The sequence below is a fragment of the Oxyura jamaicensis genome, chromosome 12 (assembly GCF_011077185.1).
Source record: "Oxyura jamaicensis isolate SHBP4307 breed ruddy duck chromosome 12, BPBGC_Ojam_1.0, whole genome shotgun sequence".
Taxonomy (NCBI): Eukaryota; Metazoa; Chordata; class Aves; order Anseriformes; family Anatidae; genus Oxyura; species Oxyura jamaicensis.
In genome coordinates, this window is record NC_048904.1 from 8820498 (window position 1) to 8842861 (window position 22364).

The 22364-nt window shown below is 37.9% G+C and overlaps 1 protein-coding gene across 16 annotated transcripts in view; it reads left to right on the plus strand.

The window, feature by feature from the left end:
* The window catches only part of DOCK3 (dedicator of cytokinesis 3), a 212402-nt gene that overhangs the window by 109129 nt on the left and 80909 nt on the right, over positions 1 to 22364 (plus strand). For 15 of the 16 annotated variants that reach the window (XM_035338064.1, XM_035338065.1, XM_035338068.1 and 12 more), the window contains exons 11-14: positions 3691 to 3751; positions 5941 to 6088; positions 15212 to 15300; positions 18412 to 18537. In XM_035338064.1, the coding sequence (XP_035193955.1) occupies positions 3691 to 3751; positions 5941 to 6088; positions 15212 to 15300; positions 18412 to 18537 (424 nt within the window). Of the gene's footprint in view, positions 1 to 3690; positions 3752 to 5940; positions 6089 to 15211; positions 15301 to 18411; positions 18538 to 21957; positions 21989 to 22364 lie in introns of those variants that run through there. The other variant, XM_035338080.1, reaches the window with a different exon arrangement.

The following is a 22364-nucleotide window of genomic DNA, read 5'->3' on the forward strand; positions in this document are numbered from 1 at the left end:
ACAATTAGGTCTTTAAAGACCCCAGCATTCAAAAGAACTAATCGTCATAAATTAGTTCTTTCCCATACTGGACGTGGAAAGTTTTTCATATTGGTGAGTTTTAAGAAGCCATGCAGTTAGAATTATTATGAAATTATCTTGTTTATCAAGCAGTGTCATTTTAAAATGACAGCAGGATATGGGAAATAAACCCCTTATGGATGCAATGCCAAGACCATGGTTGTGGAATTAAATTTATTTATATTGCATAAAAGCAAACAATAAATGTAGCTTTTCCTTTTCTGGGTCCTAAGTTGTGTGCGTGGATCTTGTGCAAAATAATTATTTAAAGATTTTCCTGCATGGGTGGGGTTTTTGGATTGTTTGGTCCATGTCACGGTTAGAATTCTTCCATTTGTAAAAAGCCATTACTGTAAAGGAAAAAAAAAAAAAGGAATACAAATACAAGGCCATCTGTGCCTACTTTTTTTTTGTATTTTGACTGTGATACAGTATTTTCTTTGTGAAATTGAAAACCATCTAATGTGAGAAACCATCAATATGTGCATGCCCTACCATTTTCTGATATTTTGACAGCTGCCCTTTGAAAAAAATAGTTCTCTTAATTGCTGTTAATTAAAACTGTTAATTAATAACAAAAATCCCCCTGTCAAATCAGAGATATTTTCATAGAAAAATCACAGAAAAAAAAAATTACTATCTAGAGTATTAACTACCAGCTCCATGGTTTTTGGTTTTTGAGCTATGTTGCCAGGCACTGCTGAGATTAAAGCTATGTCAAATCCCTTCTCATCACAGAGCTTCAGTTTCTCCAAGACATACAAGATAAAGCCTACTGTATGCCACTCTGGTGTGCTAGGTGGCAAAGAAAGCCTAGAAAGTAAGTTCTCTTCTTGCAGCAGCAAAATAAGGCTTGAAGAGAAAACACTGAGGAAGATTTATACCACTTAATTCTTTGGCTTCAGAGAGACGTGGTCTGTTAGCTAGTAAGTGTACCAAACCGTGTGTTTGCAACTCGTTGCATATACTGCCCAGAGACATAGAGTGCTCCTTTTAAATGGAGTAAGAAGACACAACCGTGAACTTACTACTTGCCCATTGTAATTTAACAACGTAATGATATTTGAAGGGGGCTGAAACTTCTCCCTAGAATAAGTTCTCTTTATGCATAGTCCCTGTGCTCAGTTTTTATCGTGCTATCTATAGGAACGGCACTGTAACCTTCAGTGTTTATGTGCATTGCCATCGTAATCTCCGTCGTTGAGATTTGGTTTCTCAAGTCACATGGGAAAGAAATTTGGTGTGTGAACTAAAGTTGATGCTTTAGTGTCCAGCAAAATAACATTTTTAATTCACTAAATTGGTTCAAAATAAGAATGATGGAACTTTGATGTCCACATTTTTTTTTCAAAAATAATATGATTTCATTTTACAGTGGTTCTAATACCACTGTGGTTTTTGAAAAGAAAAATACAAGATTTTATTTGAATGCTACTGAGATTTTTCCAGTTGATTTTTGCATTCTGCTTTCCAAAAAATGCAGTATTAGAAGGACAGTGTCTGTGCATAGCTGAGTCCACCAGTGGGGTTCTGCCCACACACCTGAACATTTTAGAATTAACTGTTAGGACTGGAATGGATATCAGTATTCAACTGAAAAGAAAAAAAATGTGAGCAAAGAAATAGTTACCGGAGCAAGTTGTTTTTAAAGTTATATAAATAAAGTACATTGTGTTTTAAAATGACGTGAGATGATGACCATTGCTTCAACATAAGGGAAAGAGTGAAATGAACAACAAAAACCGAGCTTTGAACCTTTTTTCGGATCTTTCTCTTTCACATGTGCACATGCTTCACTCATTCTCCCACCAGCTTAGGCAGAGTATTTTAATCAATTTGAGATTCCTGTTGACAGTTGATTTTTCCTCAGAAATGTCTGGAGCAATGCCCGTTGAGTTTGGGGAGGATCTGGAGGCTTTATGGCATAAGTCAGTACATAACAATAAGACGATAGCGTTTAGTAGAGCAGAGAGGCAGCAGCTGTTGCTGTAGAGCACAAGGAGCCCTTTTGCATCAGAATCTAAAATACCAGTGAAGATTCTCACAGCACACAATATCTTTTTGAAATCTTGTCTTGGAGTTAGTAGCAAGGAAAATGTGTTGAACAGTGCTAATGTCTTTAGGAAGAAATATTTGATGGATTTTAATGCAAAAAAAAAAAAAGCACGGGGGAGAATGTCATAGAATTTGTTCCCTATAATGTTTTCAGAAACAAATACAAATCATCAAGGGAATTGCAGTTGAGATAGCTTCTAACATGGGAATGCAAAGTGCTGCATTAATGAATTACTGACAAGAACTCTGACTCTCTTCTTAATTTATTTTCTTTATTTGGAAAAATTTGGCCAGTGCCAATAATGCTTTATTCATTTGTCTTCATCTGCAGCTAACCTTTCGCTCTTCTGTAGTTTCTCCTTTTCCCACTTACTGGCTTTTCTTCAAGCTTGTTTTTTAAAAGTTTGGACCTGCTATTCTGTGACATGACATTTTCAGGGTTTTCATATATGCATATAGTTGCTTGCCCTAAAATAACTTCGGGGAGATCTTAAGGTCTTGCGTTTTTCTAAGCCAACAACCACATCTTAAAACTGAAGTTATTTCTTAGTTACTCCAATCCCCTGTCACTGTTCTTAACCTACTAAATTGAAGAGTGATCACCTGTGCTACTTAAACTCTTCAAATGTTTTCAGCACAAATGTGGCCCTTGCTGACTACCACACCCTCAAATAATCCAGGGGCACAGTTTGACAGTTAGAAGGGGACCTAAGTTTGCTTGCAGGCTCCCCTGCTTTTGGATGTCTTAGATGGGGAACTATGAACTAGCTTGCCTTGGCACCCCTCAGCTTGTATGGGTGCACAGCCTGTAGGTTCTGTGCATGGTTGAGATGCTGCCTTGCTGCTTTCATAATGTAACAAACATATGCCATACGAAACATGATTACGGCTGCACATTGAAAAGTCTTCAAATAAACCATGTCCCGGAGTCTCCCAGTTTTTATCATCGTCAGACTTTTGATTGTTTGGAGGAACTGCATCTATGCACTCCTAAAAGGGAGATAAGTTCAAAAAGCAATTGAAGCTTTATTTAAGTTCTGACAGCCATGATGTAATAGTTTTTTTCTATAGCCATCATGTGAGGTGGAGACTCTGTGGTGAGGAATTAAAAGCCAAAACAGGAAAGCAGAAGCAAAGGAACAAGATTTGGGACAGGTCCCGGACTTGTAGATAGGGCATGGGGTAAGGGAGGCCAGAATGGTTGCACAGCTGAGGTAAATCAGACATTTAAAGTTATGTTGATATAGCAGTGTAGTAACATCTTCAAATCAGGGATTAAATTAATGTTTTAAATGCTTGCTAGGATTTTGATATGGCATTACTTGTCAGTGGAGTCTGACTCTTTTCATTTCTTTGTCTTTTAGAGAAAGTGCCAACCAAATAGAGTCCTTTTATGCTTTTTTTTTTTTTAATTAGTAATTTAGAAATAACTTCTTGTTACTTAAAGATGGAAGGGCTAAGCGAATGCAGAGTATACTTCGTAATCCTTACTATTGCTCGTGGGAGTTTTGCAGACTTATTTTGGAAGTGCAATGTGTTCTTCATTTTAATGTTTCATTTTTTCCAATCTTTTAGGATCTCAGCAGCAAGGACATGAAGAGAGACTTGTACATAGTTGCCCATGTAATTCGAATAGGTACAGTATGATATATTACTTGAAATATTTATATAATTAACTGTGTTTTTAAAGTATGCCAAGTATTTATTTTACTGACCTGCCATTATGATTTAACAAGTTAGAAATTTCAGTTATAGGCCATGCCTATCTGCTCAGATTAATATTCAGACCATCTGTAGCCAAGTGTTAAAAAGTTACTGATGATTCTTTAACAATGATGTTTTTTTCTCAGTCTGAAACAAAATACTTGGCTAAACACCACAACTGGGGGAAGAGTAAGGAACTAAAAAAGGCTTTTTGTTTAATGTTCCAAAATTTTCACGAGGTCTTTCTATTGATGATAAATAGCTAGTTTATGATGCATGACATCAGCGTACCTGACCATTTATAACTAGTAAGTCAGAGGCTGTTAGATATATATATATATATATATATATATAAAGATCTGTTTTCTGCTGTTGGAGTCTGCAGTGCTTCCAAGAACCACCTTCATTTTAGGCAGGTGCCTGTAAAACATAAGGGAAGCTGTCGTACCTGTCAGTTGTTCTTTCTACCAGCTGACACCAAAAAGGAGTGTTTGGAGTAGTATCTGCCTGCTGGAAGCCTATCAATCTTGCACCCCAACATCTAGCAACATACGCTTGCTCTTCTTTGTGGTTTCCCTTGGGTGCTAACAGAGACCTACCCAAAGGAGAGATGTGGATGTGTAATACTTCCTTCCTTGTGTAGGGTCAACTCAAAGTCCTTCCTTGCTAAATCATTTTGTGTAGTTCCCATTTCTAGAGTGGGTTTCTATGACTACTCAAGCTGACGCAAGGCTTCATCTTTTCTTTCTGAAAATTATAGTAACAAGAACGGAAAGCCATTAAGATTGAAGTTTCATTTGCAATGTATCTTATATATTGTAACACGGTGCTTGAAGTAGTTCACAGACAGCTACGTGAATTTATTAGCCCAGCAGGGTGCTTAAGTGAAGTGCCTGTATGGTTTCTGGTATGCGAATTAAATTGCTAGAATCTCTTTTAGATGGGAGGTACTGGATAGAAAAAAATCTCTCCAGTTAATAAGGATATAATTAGTCAGTAATAGGGAGTTAAATGGTTCTGAATTATGAATGTGTATACTTCCACAGAGAAAAAAGCAAGTAAATGTTTACCTCTGTTACGTATTCTAAACAGCTGAGTAATGCATGTCTTTCGTGTTTCCCAGGTTTTCAGTTAACTGAAAAATGGTGAGGTAGTGTTTATAATGAAATGGTATTCAACCCTATTCATTACTAGTATCCATTACCAGCCACGGATATCTTTTCTGAAGTGCAGAAGGTCTAAATGGCTTAATGAAACCATAGCTTTGTTGCATTTTCCTGTGAATGACAATAATAGCCTTCGAAGTCACAGATGTGTTAGGAGGATCCAATTTTCATTATCTGCCTTCACTGTGTTGTGAAACGTCTGAAAGTTGTAATTACTCTGTATTACCTGAGCTCTATATCAAATGAAGCTTGTTGAACTAATTAAAGATGTGCTGTAGTTCAAATTCAGATTCTTAACGCTGATGCAAGATGTGCTGGACAAATTGTGTGTGATTTTACAGGTTGGTTTAGATTATCATAGTGATTTTTCCAGTCTTGACATTTTTGACTCTGTTAGAAATCTACTTTACCAATAGGAAGTTAGTCATTGCACAGCTTCTTATCTCAGCATTCTCCTTTATATGCTTCAAGACAAACATGATAAATGACTATATATTCAGTACATTCCCTTTAAACAATTGTATAAAGTGAAAATGTGCAATTAGTGGATTAAAATGGAAGGACTACAGTGGATCACTGTGTGGATGCAGAGAGGTGAGCACAAGACGCATTCTTGGCTCATTCAAGAGATGATTTATAGTCATCCAAGCTGGTTGCAGATACGCGTTGTGGGGCAAATCAAAGATGGCCAGACACGGCACTGTTCACTTTGCCCTTAAGTGTTCTTTTAGCTAAATAAACTCATACACCTTAATTTGAAGTAGCCCAGTGGGTCAGCTAGGTTCAAGTGGACCTCTGAATTCGAAACAGTGTAAGAAGAAAAAGGAGTTACGAGAATAGGGAAGGCTTCAGTTTAGTTGTAATTTACTGTATTTATATGTACTCAGAGGGATAATAGAACACAGTTGATAGAATGGTTGCATTTGAGTGTTTATTAAATTTCTGTTAATTTTAGGTCGCATGTTGCTAAATGATTCGAAAAAAGGGCCCCCACATTTACACTATCGCCGCCCCTATGGCTGTGCAGTGTTAAGCATCATGGATGTACTTCAGTCAATTTCTGAAATAAAAGAAGAGAAGGATTTTGTTCTCAAAGTTTACACGTGAGTAACTCTTAGAATGTTTTTCCTAATTCTTTTCCTTCTGTATATGTTAGTGATAAGATACTGAATGTGCCATAAGCTTAATTTGGTGTTTTATCCTCCTGACAAGTTGAATTAGTGCTGTTGGCACTGGTTTCTCTGCATTTATTATTTCAGAAGCTCATACAAAGTAATGAATATTATTGCAGATGTTTCAGGTATGTGAAATGCTTCAGAAATTATTGAATATTGCCCAAATGTGTGTGGCATGCAAAGCTGCACTTTTATTAATGTGCCTTATTTAAAATCTGTTACGCTCAAAAACATAGAAATATGCTGTATTGAGCTGGAGGAAGGGATTAGTTACTCATGTACCATCTTCAATTTTTTATCAGTCATGATGACCAACAAAAGAACTAGAAAACAACTGAAGTCAACAGCGTGTGACCAAAAAACTCAAAACAAGTCAGAATGTTCCGAGCAAGAATCTATCTTCAGTTTATTTGTGATTTTGAACTTTAAACTGCCAATTATTATTATGAAATGTGGTCTCACAATAGTAATAAAGAGAGCACAGATGAACTGCAGGGAACATTTAAATCTCTTGTCAGTGAAGATAAATGCTGGCAAGATCTGCTTTGCAGATGGGCTGAGATACAGCTGACAGTGCTCTGTGGTCTGTGGCCACCATCTGAGTAATAAGATAATTTGGGGGGGGTTATTGAACTTTGTTATTCTGTAATTCTGTGAGAAGTGCATTCAGCAGCAGAAAATCTGCCAGTCAAGTGAAACTATACATGAATAAAATGGCTTTCACTGTTCAGTGAAAGATTCTTGGATATTTCTTAGTATGTTAGAAATCTGTATGTCCAAAGAAAAGTCTCTCAGTCAACTCTTCCATTCTTGTTTTGCCAACAGTCATGAAAACTGTAGCAAGAATCATAGAATGGTTTGGATTGGAAGGGACCTCAGAGACCATCTAGTTTCAGCCCCCTGCCATGGGCAGTGACACCTCCCATCAGCCCAGGTTGCCCACAGCCCCATCCAGACTGGCCTTGGGCACTGCCTGGGATGGGGTAGCCACAGCTTCTCTGGGCAGGCTGTGTCAGTGCCTCACCACCCTCAAAGTAAAGAATTTCTTCCTAATATCTAATCTAAACCTACCCTCTTTTAGTTAAAAGACATAGAATAGCTCAGGTTGGAAGGGACCTCAAAGATCATCTTGTTCCAACCCCCCTGCCACTGGCAGGGATGCCACCCACTAGATCAGGTTGCTCAGGGCCTCATCCAACCTGGCCTTGAACACCTCCAGGGATGGGGCATCCACAGCTTCTCTGGGCAGCCTGTGCCCATGCCTCACCACCCTCTGAGTGAAGAATTTCCTCCTAACTTCTAATCTAAATCTCCCCTCTTTGGAGGGGAAATTTAGATTCCCCCTTGTTCTGTCATTATCCGATTGAGCAAAGAGTTGCTCCCCATCTTTTTTTTTCAGTGCCCTTCAAGTACTGAAAGGTTGCAATGAGGTCACCCTGGAGGCTCTTCTTCTTCAGGCTGAGCATCCCCAGCTCTCTCAGCCTTTCTTCACAGGAGAGCTGATCCTGCCCTCTGATCAGCTTTGTGGCCCTCTGGACCCGCTCTAACAGCCCCACATCCTTCTTGCGCTGGGGGCTCCAGACCTGGACACAGCATTCCAGGTGGGGCCTCAAAGGGGCAGAGAGAAGGGGACAATCACCTCCCTCCCCTGCTGGCCACCCCTTTTGACACAGCCCGGGATGCAGTTGGCCTTCTGGGCGGCAAGCGCACACTGCTGGCTCATGTCGAACTTCTTGTCCAGCAGGACCCCCAAGTCCTTCTCTGTAGGGCTGCTCTCCGTGAGCTCTTCTCCCAGTCTGTCCTGTCTGGGAGTGCCCCAGCCCAGGTGCAGCACCTTGCACTTGGCCTTGTTGAACCTCGTTAGGTCCATGCGGGCCCACTTCTCAAGCTTGTTCAGGTCCCTTTGGATGGCATCCCTTCCTTCTGGTGTATCAACCACACCACTCAGCTTGGTGTCATCTGCAAACTTGCTGAGGGTGCACTCGATCCCACTGCCCATGTCGTTGATAAGGGTATTACACAGTACCAGTTCCAGGACAGGCCCCTGAGGGACACCGCTCATCACCAGCCTTCACCTGGACACAGAGCCATTGACCACCACTCTCTGGGTGCCACCTTCAAGTCAATTCCTTATCCACTGAATGGTCCTGCCACCAAATGCATCTCTCTCCAATTTGGAGGCCAGGATGTCATGTGGAGCCAATAATCTTGGCATTTTGTAACCATTCATTTTCAGCTTATTTCAAACCAGTGGTCTTTGGTTATGATACTTGATAATGTTGGCTTTGTAGAGATATGCTAATATATTGCTACTGCTACATTTTGAATGTTTACAGTAATGGAACATTCTGAATATAATTTCTGTTTTGATGCCGTTTTAATGCATCTTTAGTTTCTTACTCACTGAAAAATAAGAGAAAAACCTCTAAAATACTGGACTTGTCCATTTGTCAGTGACAAATCATCAATTCATGCAGCCTCTTAGAGCAATCCAAAGTTCCAGTACTGTTATCAAGAAAAAAACACAGGATAGAGAGCTTCCCTTTTCTTTCACATAATCTGAAGTGTACTGTTAATATGGATTCCCTGCAGACCATCCAAAATACCAGCTGTATCTGCCTAAATGCTTAAGTAGGTTTATACCATCTGCTGTTCTTTGCTTCTGCTTCCCGAAACCCTTTGTTTTTAACATCCACACACAGCCATTATTGTCTTCTCAGAGAGAATGTAGAGCACATAACAGTATTCAACTCGATCATCAGACGCTTTTAATTTTTATCACCATTATCTTTTGCTTGTGTGTTGTACATCATTCTCTTATGGCACTGCTGATTGGAGTGTTCTCTGTAAACTTGCAACATAAATCCTCAGAAGGGAAAATAAATTGATGCGTCTAAGGGGTGCCAGTTTATCGCTTTTACAGCTTTAGTAGCTGTTGATCTTCCATGACAGAACATTGTCACGGTCTATCTGCTTACATCTTCTCTTTGCACATTCATTTGGTTAAGCTAACTTTTCTTGCTTTGTAGACAAATATTGAAATAGCATTTTTGTTTTGTGAATTTGAAATTGTACACGAATGCTTAAGCAACACTGAACTAATTTTCTTACCTGCTGCTCTTACTCTTATTATTGTTAAAATGGCTCAAGCCAAGCCAAAAACATCATAAAGATGAAATAAGGAGGGAAGTGTGTTTGTATTTTTAAAGGAGAAATAAGAAGCATTCTTTTTGCACTATCTGGCTAAAGCTTATATCCAGAAAAGCCTTTTTATTGAGAGAAGCTGGAAGAAAGTTGAGACACTGAAAACCTAACAGCCGATGAAACAAATACGTGGCATTACAGTTGAAACTATTGCTGGATCCACAAGAGAGAACACTTAAAAAAAAATCAATTTACTTCACCAGTCTGCTTTGCTATTGTTAAAGATTTATGTCTGAAAAAGTCTTTCTGCTCACAATCCAGATTCTCCTGTTGGTTAATCCTGCAGTCATGTTATAATCTTCCTAAGAGGATATAGTACCACAGCTCTAGATATAAGCTCATTATGTAAAAGCACGAAGGTTTACTTTTATAGTTCTTTTTAATAATATACATTTAAAAATGAGATGGAAACTAAAATCTCAATCCATGTATTTTTTTCTTGGAAAATTTGATTTCATGCTTTTATATGAATTTTTATCTTTAGTGCAGTTTTTTGCTTTCTGCACCATATTCTTTGTGTTGATTTTTCTATTTCCCTAGAATCTTCATATATTTTATTTTTGTCCTATTTTTTCTCAATCCTTTGTGCTTTTCCTTCCTTCTCCAGTACGAGGTCTTAAAATTCTTTCCTCTTAATGTAGTGTAGTGTATTGCCTGAATGCCTTTCCCTTTTGAAATTCAGTTGTTGTTGTTCGCCCAGCTGGACGTTGCATTTCTGTCCCCATCTGTTTGACATCAGGGTCTGATGTAGTATGGCAAGCATTCCAAATGGTGAATTTACTGTAGAACCAGCCAACCTGAAGAGGTAATGGATGGCTTAGGAGGAAATTCTTAATGAAACCAGAAATACATTTGGTAATATATTCAGTATTTAGACAAGTAAAATGATAACAAAACACAATAAAATGCATTACTGGTAGTGTTTTCAGGCCAGCATTTCAACCTTGGGAGAATATTCTTTGTCTTCAGGATGTAAAGTGCAGTTTACGCCAGTAGTTGGTACAAAACTGGCTTTAAGCTATATTTACACTCCATTGATTTTGGGACAACTTTGCTCCAGCTTAATTTACAGGCATAAGTCATTGGAGGCTGAAGTCTGTTTTAACTTGCACTCCGGTGGCTGATACAACAACTGAAAAGTTATAGAAGTTTAGAAATTTTCTGTATTCTCATCTTGTGATGATGACGGATGGAATAAAATTTGTCCTGTTGTTTTCATTTTTACTTTAAGGAAAATATTATTTGCAATAGGAAAAATTATTTCAAATGTCTTGGCAAGAGAAGAGGACTAAGGAATGTGAAAATATTTTTTTCCTTCTGAGTAAGCTGAATATTGGTTAAAGTTCTGAGTTCGCATAGAGCAGCACAGTAATTGAAAGCTTTTTTGTATGGTCCATTAATGTCTCAGCCCTGTTTTGTTTTGATTTTGAGAGATTGTTTTGGGGAGTGCAAATGTAATCGATTTGCCATACTGTTATGTTCTGAAAGGCTACCAAAGTGCTCCCCTATTGTGGGCTCTGTGCGAACATCTCATCTCCCCTCCCAGAAGGGTATAGGACTTACAGAAGATAGGAGAAGAGCAACTAAAATTTTTGATGGCCTGGGGTAGTTTCTGTATGAGACTGAAAATGTGGGGAGCTTTAGTTTGAGGAGGAGGAATAGGGTAGTGGAAGGGATGCAACTGAGTCTTATAAATTCGTGGAGGATGGTAAACTGTTGCTCACTGAATACAAGAGTACACGAGCTAGGAGTAATCAATGAAATCAGGAGGAGATCACGTAAAAAGAGATGGAAGAAAGTACTTCTTTAGGAAGCAGGTAGTGATCTGGATTTTACTACCACAGGATGCTGTGGAGGCAGGCAGAATTAGCAGGTTCAGAGTGGGTTAAACAATTTTATCAACATCAGGCCTATAAATGGAGGAATAGGAATAGTCAGGGATGTACACTCTAACTTCCCTAACCCCAAAACCTGAGGGGAATGAACTGCAGAAAGCAGCCAGGCACAGGCACCCTGCCTAAGCAGTATCTCCTGTGCCACTGTGGTGTGATAAATGATTAAGTCCCAAATAGGATTTTTGTGATTTATTAAGCGAATAAAGGCAAGCAAACAGCGCTGGGTGCACCGGGAGTCTCTGCTCTACCAGGACGCACACCTGTTACATCAGGTGTCTGATTTTTATGCTCCTAGACTAATACATATTCATCACTATTCCTAGAAAAGGCGGGGTTATTATAATTAGTTCTTGGAATCCAAACCCTCTCTGGACGCATGCGTAGCAGTCTCTGGTGGTCTTTCTGGGGGTCTCTTGTGCTGAAGGCTCGTAATCTTCCTCCCAGGCTTTGTCCTTCGGTTGTCCTTCAACTCCCCCTTTCTCCTTATTTGGTGGATCTCTTTGCTGGTTATCAGAGGCTTGCGCAGTGTCCCATGCAAAAGTCTGCAGTTTCCTAAAAAAAAACCTCCTTGGTCCTCTTATCTCCCAGACTCGAGTCTCAATGTTCGCCCTTCAAACCCTCTATTTACACAAATTGCTGGATCGTTCCTTTGCATGATACAAGAACTATGTACACTAATCACTCTGTTTTTCTTAAATAGGAGCTTATATTTCATCATGCGGCCCTAGCATTGTTCCATACTGACACGAATCAAATTAACACATTTCACAGTGGGAAGCTTTTCTTCATCTTCGTATGTTCTGACAGTCAGTTGAGATGTCTGATACCTAAAGCCAGCGCAGTGAAAGGAGGGGTGCTGGGATAGGTAGAGCTAAGATTTCACAGGGGATAGCCCCAGTCTGACCTCACCTCGTAGTAGAGGAATACAACCTGATCAGCATTTTAAGTTATGCAAATAGTTTTGGATAGCATGCTGGGAGGAAGTAACTATTTGAAGTGTTTTTTCTCAATTTTTCATTTATTACGATTTGTACATCATGCTTAATTTATTCCAAGTTGTTTATTCCTTTTGTGTTTATGATAATCAACATTTGCTCTGGGTATTGGTAAGTGTACCATAACGGGCTGCAGGGATTGTCTCATGGTTCTTGACAGTACCTGGTTTTGTAATACTGAAGAAAGTTACTAGCTGGCTACCAGTTCTTCTAGATAATCTTAATTCCTTTTGCCAGACTGATTTTCAATTCCATAATGCAGGAGCCAAAAAATCCCTATTGGCTTCATAGTAGCTGGTACGTATCATAGCCTAATTTTGCCAAAATTATACACTTTTGGGGGAAAACAATAGAAGGAAAAAAAAAAATATATGAATATGCTTGGAACAAGTTTTACAAAATGACTTCTCTCTCAAGACTCCTTTCTTTTTAGGAGCTGAAAGTTTATGGCCTGGTTTGTGTTTTTTTCTGGTGTTTTCTGTTTGTTTGTTTTAAGGCAAAAGTCAACAGGAAAGAAATTTAATTTAATCATTTAATGTGTTAGCATTTCAGGAGAAATAAGAATCACTATTGTTGCTGAGTTAAAAATTGCTGACTGTAGGGAATTTTAAATTTTTTCGTTTGTGCTTTAGATAATCTGAGCAATGACTGAATCTAGAAGGCAATTAGACATGATCACCTTTTTTTTTTAAGCAATAGAACTGTTTGTGGTAGAGATTCCATTTTTGTTCTTCAATCAGATTGTTATACTTGTAAAATTGTCATTACAGCTGTGCTTACACTAGCATCGAGTACTTTACAACATTTATGGTTTCTCTCTTCATTATGCGGCAACAAGCTATAGCACTGATGGCACTTTTTTCCTGCTAGGATTCTGTTCGAGCCTAGCAGATTGGTTATACAGCTTTACTCATTGCTAGTGTAAATACAGCCATTCGACTTTAATGTTCAGATAAGTAAGAGCTGTCATCCCAGTTCAGAGGGACCTCTCTAGTCTGAGCTCTTGCTCAGAGCAGAGCCAGCTGTGAGACCAGAAGAGGTTGCTGAGAGCAGACCACGTTGCTTTATCCAGTCACTTCTGCATATCCTCTAAGGATGAAGAGTACGTAGCCTCTTTGGGCAACCTGTTCCAATAATGCTTGACTGTCCTCTTGGAAAAGCCTTTCCCGATATCCAGTCTGAACTTTTGTTACTTGTGTTTATGCCTGTTGCTTTACAGCATTTCTCCAAGAAGAACCTGGCTGGCTCTGTTGTCTTAATAACTTTTAGTAGGTATTAGAAAGCTGCTGTTACTGTTTTCCCTCTGGCCTTGTCTTCTTCAGGCTGAAAAATCCTGGTTTCCTCAGCCTCTTCTCGTACAACACGTACTCACATAGGAGAAAGACCTTTTTTGTATTAGGGAGCACCAAACCGAGCACAAGGTTCGAGATCCAGACTAACTGGCAAGTAATGTCTTCTCCCAAATGACAGTGGTAATGTCTTCTCCCAAAAGACAGAAGAAACACATAAGCAAGATACTAGTTAAATGGAAGTTCACACAACATATTGATATTTGCAAAATATAGTAAATATTCAACAAAATATAGTTGTGAATGTATCTTAAACATGGTGACAGCAGCCTGATTATACATGACTGAGCCTTTTTATTCCCTTGACCCACTGTTTCCCTTCAATTCATGTCTTGTACAATCCCAATATGCTCTTCCTCAGCTTCCCATAATGAGTCCCATATCCCCAAAGGCAGAAGCCCATTTCAGTCTTCAAAGCAATCCAGAGCGCCTTTCCAATTGACTTTTCTGGGTGGACAACATGCTGAACATCCTCCTACGGCAGCTGTGGGAGGAGCGGGGTCAGGGTGCCGCGTTTCCTCTGCTGAGATTGTCACAGTTTCCCCACCTGCTGTTATTCCTCCCTTCCTTTCTGTTCAAAAAGATAAGCCTTTAATTGCATGGCCTATCAGGAAAAACAGAATTAGGAAATATTTAGAACAATTTTGTTTATAGACTCTGCCATTAAGTGGTGGATTTGGTAGATGTACATCCAGCTGTTCTGGATTTGATTGCTTGATCAAGTACCGTGCAGCCAGCTATTTTGCATGAATATTGTTAGAACAAGGTTATAATCCACATCAAATTGCAGTGTATTATTGAAACTAATATTAGCAATTGAATTTTTCCTGGTGAAAAAATATTCAATGGAAATATGATAGATCTGTTGACAGATAGTTGTACTGTAATTTGTATCAAGGACTGTATCAAGGACTTAGAGGTGTAACTGAAAATGGAAATAGTATTTAAAAATGCTTATTAAAGTTGCGTATAGATGAGTTAACAATTGTGAAACAATTATGAAATTATATTTCACAAGGTAAAATACAAACAGAAGTATACATATCCTTTTCCTACAGTTTGGGGGCTACATCATTTTTAAGTCATTCTATAAAGTATGTAGGTAAGCAAAAGACATGGTGTCAATGTCTGAGACATTTAAATATCAAATTTCTATTTAATCTTCAAAATTCCACTTTTTATTTCTTGAATCCAACTTTTTTGTGCTTAACAGAAAAATATATATGTGCATATATGTCAAGTTACTTTCAGCTTGGAATTAATTTTCTGTGTGCAGAGAATTCAGCTAAAGATGTCTGAATCTTTCCTCATTTTTTTTGTACTATGAAGAATGAAACAATTGCTTTAATGATAGAAAAGTCACCACAGGCTCCAAAGTGTCCGTATCTCCAAAGGAGATAATTATATGGGAATATTTTGTTTTCTTCCACTTTTAAATAAAAGAGTTTTTCTCGTTCATCAAAACCCCACAAAAGCTTCAATGTTATTTCTACAATAATGCTGACTTTCTCATCATAAGATGGTTTACGAGAAAGCTTTTAACTTGAAATAGTGCTCTTTAACTTGAAATAGTGCTCTTTAACTTGAAATAGTGTTCTTTTATTTTAGGTGTAACAATGAAAATGAATGGTGTCAAATCCATGAAAATATTATTCGCAAGTCCAGCACCAAATACACAGCACCCAGCTCAAACTATGGTAAATATTTACTTGTGTGCTTTTGTCATAAGTACAGCTAAAGGTTTCCATTAGGAGAATGCTAATTAATTACAGTAGAGTAATTCAGTGAGATGTGAAATTATGCATAGCTGAATTTCTCTACTTACTTGTGATGACTTATGTGTAATTTAGGTAAAATTCAATTGTCTTCAGTTTACAGGTGTAAACTGTATTGCCTTTGCCAATTTAACCAGGAATTAAAAATCTACTTGATATCTTCCCTTTTCAGATACAGTTGACGGTAATATTAATGTGAATTCAGTGTGCTAAATTTACTTCACCCTTATATCTGTAGTGTAATTTTATCTCAGAAGATCTCAGTGGTGGAGAGAGCTAAGGGGTTTGCTGTAGTATTAGCTTATGGGCTATTACGTTTACTGTATATCTATCTATATCTGTGCTTGTGAAAACTGTTAGCCTGTTGGAGGATACAGCATTAGCAGTTATCAGCATTGACAGAACTCCTTTAAATGTTTCTTTGTAACACTGACTCACGTTACTGTGACCAGACTTGGCTACACAGAAGGTAAAGGATTTAAATGTACTCATTGGAATTTCCCTGAGTAAAACAGGGATCATCCTCTCTTCCTGTGATTCCCTCAAAACTTCCAGTTATCAGACATATGTAACACTTGCTCTAATAGATTAATAGAATGGTTTGAGTTGGAAGAGACTTTAAAGATCACCTAATTCCAACCCCCCTGCCATGGGCAGAGACACCCTGCACTAGACCAGGTGGCTCTCCTGAGGATAATGTGCGTCCTTGTCAAGAGAAGTAAAACCAGATGTTAAATTAGTCTAAGATCTTAGTCTTATCTGACTGTCCAGAAAATTCTGACTGACACAAAATAAATGGTGCTTTTATACCTACAGGTTAATTATCAAGAAGTCTTTCTGTGATAGTTTTAATACTAGATGTTCCGTTAAATAGGTGAGGAGAGTAACTTTCCTGGCAGAGTTTTTGCCACCTTTCAAATAGATTTTTATTTTCCTGGCAAATGACAAATAAATATGGAAAGTAAATCTTCTTTCTTTTTTCTTACCTTGCTACCTCATTTAATGATTCTTGTAGTTTGCTAATTTAGGTACGTCATTGCTATTCCACTCCAAATGAAACCAACAAATAAGATACCCTTCTGCTTAGTTGCAGGTAGCTTTGTATTAGTTATTAAGAGAGTGTATGATTCAGAAAGGCATACTGATGTCCAAATACTAGTATTGTCTTAATTTCACCTGTTTGCATATTCAGTTATTGTAGCATAATATGCAGTTCACAGTCCCACAGAAGATACTAAGCACAACAATAAGCAAATAAAACAGTTTTGAAGTTTGGAAATTACTGTATCCAAAGCTGGTCTCCTTCTCTGCTCTTCCTCATTACAATAGTTAAGGTCATCTTCCACTTCTTATTAAAGTATTATTCTGAATTGTTAACAACTTTGCATGTATTTCCACTGCCAGATATCTGCCTAAACTTTTTTTTTCAGGTATGAGCTTTTCTGAAGTGCAGAAAGGGAAAAAGATTTTTACTCTTGTTTTCAACTTTTTAAAATAATTCTTTAAATCACTAAGATCTAGTACATCTCTGGAGCAGGAGCTTGAAACAGCAGCAATATTGCCCTAACGTGCAGGATAATTTTACAGGCTGACATGATTTTAGTATAAGTAATGCAATTTGGACCTCTCGAACCAGCTCTTACAATGAGAAAATGCTCAGATCACATTTGTGATGAGAAAAGCTCCCTGGTTGTTTCTCTCCCTACCTCTCCAGCTCTTGCATAAGATAGTCTTTCAGATATGCTGCAGGGAACAGAAAAAATTGAGAGGCTAGGCTGGATAGGAAAAGAGGACTGGACAGTAGATGACAAACCTCTTGGGGAGAAGAAGCAGCTACGCAGAAGTTTGTTGGAGTGTAAAGTGTGGGAGGGCATCGCAGAAGTACTGTCTGTCAATATCGTGCTGGAAAAATGCATTACAAATTCTATTACTAGTAGCTAATAGATTAATTCTGATACTATTTGTTAATTACTGGAGGTGTTGGGTGAGGACTGGATATTACATTTCCCTAAAAACTTGTCTAACAAAATGACTAAATGTTGTTTGTAAAGCCAAACAATATTGAGCTTAGGAAATAACAGAGCTTCAGAACTTTCTGCAAGATTATGGACAGAAGGCAGTTTTGGTATGTGGTGGTCCATTCAGTGAGCAGAGAGGACAGAAAGAACTATTGACTGACTATCATTCGTCGAATGAAATAAAGGTTGTGGAAAAAGACTATGTGAATGTAATTCAGGTTGCTTTGTGAGGCTGGTAATTCTTGCTCAGTAGATGAGACTAAGCCTGCATGGTTGGCCTTAGTGCTGGCATTTTCTGGTATCTTAATGCTTTATTCTCTAACTTCACCAGTACATTATCCTCCCTTTAGGGATGTAGTATACTATAAATTAAAAGCAACTTAAGAAAGCAATTGGACTGTGATTAACTCTGTAAATACTCCTAGTCGAGCTTTTCAGTTGACATACCAAAGGGTCACATTGAAAGAGTTAGCTGCTGAGCATTTCCTACTCTAGTTTTCTGTTAGTTTGACCTGTTGGTTCTGTGAGACATGCTGAGGTACTGAATTTCATTAAAATCAGCATTCTTGTATGAAATAAGTGAAGAATCAAGTAGAACAGATAAAAATTGAGTTTTCTTGAATGGTATTAGGCACTACTAAAGGCACTTTGGGGATGTTCTACAAGATTATATGATGCAGTGTTTCAGATGGAGGTGATGTTCATGCATGTGTAGTAATGCACTGTATACAATGAATGAACATAATGCTAAGTACTTTAACTTGTGATATCTTTTTGAAATTAAGTATTCTGATTTTTAAAACATTGTAGTTGTATATGTTATGCTCCTGACTTAACCTTAAAGCAGATTTTTCTTCCATTTCACTTTGGAATGACTCCAAGGGAAAAAGAATTCTGTTATTTTTGTATTTGTATTAAATTAACCATGGGGCAAAACAATATTTTACCTACTCACCTTACATGTTCAGACATCTAGTTTAGATCTGAAAAAATGAACATCTATTGTTTTTTTCAGGACTTATAATATCTCTTCAGCTTCTTCGTGGTGACATGGAGCAGGTTCGAAGGGAAAACCCCATGATCTTTAACAGAGGGGTTTCTGTTACCAGGAAGCTGGGTTTCCCTGATGTCATAATGCCAGGTAAACATAAAAGCTCTAATCTTAAAATATTAATTATATTTTTCTAAAATTCCCTTAAATAAGTGTCACTGGGATGGGTGCTTCACTCAAACAAGGTTAAAAATAGAAGAGTTTCCTTGCTTATCAATAAATGCCAATTCCAGATTCAGGGAGGCATGCTAAAACATTTTAATTGATGGACACAATTAATAGATGATGTTAAATTCACATGTACAGGAGTTGATCTTGAAAGTTCTCTCTATTTTTTCCCCAAGTTTGATATCCCTCATGTAGGCTAAGCACAGAAATGTTTATCTTAAAATCTATGAATTTTCTTCTTCATGATAATTGAAAGCCTGGCAGAAGAGTTTCCACTTTGCCACACAGATTTTTGGAGTTAGTATGATCCTTTTGCATTGGTTGACAGTACGTGAGGCTGCAAATCTGGTCTGATTTTCCAGTTGGTCTTACAGAGCACCTAGTCCTTGCAAGAGCTGCCTTGGCTGAAGCGTTGCTGTACTCAGTTTGCTCCTTAATTCTGGAGCAGCAGCTTGAGATGGTTGTCTTTGGCACAAGCAGAGCTAGCCCCAGTGTAGCCGAGAGTTCATTTAGGGAGGAAACTGGAATCTAGCCAGTCATACAATCAATAGATATAAAAACAGGCATTAAACAGCCTTGATTTTTACAGTGTAGTAGGAAATGGGCTTACTAATTATGTTGCATGTATAGCATTTGAAATACTACATCATTGCCGTGTATTATAACCAAGACCAAAGATGACTTTCGAGACACAGGAAATTTAATGAAAGCATAATGGGAAATGTATCAGATTTTATTACTGGAAAGACTGCAGTGACACATCAGTATCAAAAGCAGTTGTAGCCTCATTATGGAGGCTCTTCAGGAAGCACAGTAAAAGTAGAGAGTAAGTTGGAAGAATTTCTAGAAACTAGAATAAAAGGGTTTAGAACAGTATGTGTTTTATTTACTAATGCACTTGAAAACCACAGGGAGCACAGGATTTTAACATTAGACAGCGTGGCTTACACAGGGAGTTTGGATGGGATAAACGTATCTGTTGGTCGTACCTTTCTTGTCTTTCCTGTCCCTGTTGAAGGGATGCTTTAGCTGTTTGTAGGCTTTAACACCTAGTTTGTAACTTTAACAGCTAGTATAGTTTATGGCTCAGTGTATTGAAATAACCTTAAATCAGTATCAGTTCAGTACAATTACAAATTTTAGTTTTTGGTGACCTTATAGCAGTTTCAGTCTTAAACAAATACAATCAAATACAGAAAAGATTAAATATCACATGTTGATATGCAGACATAACTCCTGCATGTTGGTCTGCTGTAATTCAGATCGCAGCTAGATACTTCAGGTAGAAAAGCTAGATCACAGCTAGAAAAGTCAACATCAAAAACATTTACATACCTGTACAACTGAACAGATTCTCCTGAAAATTGGTTTCTGCATTGTGTAAAACTGTCCCTTAAGACCTTCAGACCACTGAATTAAAGAATAGCTTAGCTATTCTTTAATAGCAAGCTTAAAGAATAGCTTTGTGACCTCAGTGTTCCCCCTCATATTTTGTCATTTTCTGGGTCCTGGCCTGTTTATGCAGCCTGGCGTAGTGAGACTGTCTTCCCTGTGCTTTCGCTGTTTTGAGCGATGCTTTTGTCCAGGGGTTGGATAAGCAGGTTAGCAGTTTTCAGCCAAAAGGTGTTCCTACCCTAAGCTTTAAAGATACTCTATTCACTGCAGCTGATTCAAATTTCCAAACTTATTTTCTCTAGTTAAGAACTCTAGAGAAAACTGCCTCAATGCAAAGGTAATCAGAGGTATATTGTTACAATCTTCATGATATTCAGCCTTGAGATCTTGGACATTTAACTAAATTAAAACCAGAATCCACGGCATATGTCTGCAGTGCTCCCATCATAGGGCTCACTGTACATGTACAGTGGCGATCTTCCCTGCTCTGGTCAGCCAAGTTTTCAAGGAATACAAGTTTTTCAGCTTGTCATCCTCAAAAGATATTCTTTTAAGTCGCTGTTGCTAACTAATGTCTTTTTTTTTCTTTTTTTTCTTTTTTTTTTTTGTGGGAACCACAATTACTGGAGAATACAGGGATGTAAAGATGATAATATATTTGGAATTGGGTTAATGTAGAGATACATTGATCTGCTGAGTGGACATCAATGTACTTTGCACCCATGTTATTACAACCAGAATCAGACTGGCTGTACTAGTATTGTCTGGAATTAGAAAAGATGTCATTTACAAAACAAACAAACAAGAAGTCTGTTGTGTACTTTTAGCAGTTCTCAACCATGCTTGCTTCTTTAATTGTCTTTGTCAATCTACCTTTTCCTTGCTTTGCTTCAGAACTGTTTCTTTCTCATGAAAGATAGGGTTTCCCCTCTGAGAAGAACACGGAAAGTTCGTGGCTTGTATTTTGCAAGTGGATGCTGCTTTTTTGAGACAGTGTGATTTTAAAAAATATTTTGATGAATTAATTGATACAGGCTATGTCATCTAGTATTGTTAAAATATGCAGTGATCATTCTGCTGAACCAAGAAATCTATATTTAAAAAAGCAAATAGCTCTAACATTTTAAATGAATCTTCTTGGTCATAGGTTTTAACATCTTCATTTTCTTTTTTAACAGGAATTCATTTCAAGCATAGACAGATTAACCATTAAAATTCTGTAGCTGTGTGTTACCACTCAATTCTACCCTGACACAATTTCTACCCTACCTAGTAGCCCTAGTTCCTATATCAAGTGCACTTTTCCCTCACACAGTTAAGACCAACATGAGTGGTCATCATTAAGGAATAAAGTTAAACTGGTCTTTATGTGCTTATATCTTGCATGGTTATGCAGAAAAAATGTAAATATCCTTTAACCTAACCATGCCTGTCTTCATTTCAAAGCATAAAATGTTGTTTCCTATCGTATTGTGACCCGAGAAGAGCATCATGAAGAATTCTATGTTTTTTTGTCCGAATTGGAAAGGATTCAGTCAAACCAGCCTCGCAAAGAGGTGGTGGGTTTTTGTTGTTTTTTGTTTGTTTTTCTTCTAAATTGCTATTGGGTTTAAGAGCGTCCATCTGATCCTGACAATTTTACCTTTCCCCAGAGATAAAAGCAATGAGGCATGTGCTGCTTGCCTTTTGGATTGCAACTTTATTTGTATACAGAACTTGCTGATCAGAAATCTATTGCATAGGCATGGCGTTTGTCAGTTCCCCAAAGGACATCCCTTCCCTTCCCCATGTGCTGATAAGTATTCTGTCTTTTACTTTGATCCTCTGATGAAAAGTGCATGCTTCATCTTCTACTTGTAAGTGATGTTTCTTTCTCTTTTTTTTTTTTTCTCTTTCCTTGTCTTAATTTCCTGGCTCCTCTCTCTTTCCTTTTATTCTCTCCCCTTTCTTTCTGATGCAGAGATGAAGATAGTTGGGTGTAAGTTTCTGCTTTTCTGTGTAATGTCTGCTTATTGCTTGCTTTTTCCCATTTTCATATCTTTCATGGAATGTTGGGGATTGGTAAAGGTAATAAATCATAACATTATAGAGAAACTTTGGTAACAGAGGGACATAGATTTGTCTTACCAGTCTGTTTTCATACCACAGCGTTTCAGACCAGTTTAGTAGATATGGCTTATGAACCAGCAGCAAAGGTGAGAAATATCTCAGCATCTGTTCTTTCAGAGATCACTGTCATGGCAAAAATAAAAATACATTCAAAATCAGACGTGGCAGGATTCATCAGATATTTCCAGAATATTCAGGGCAACAAAACTGATGAGACTAAAAGATACAATTATGTGATAATTATT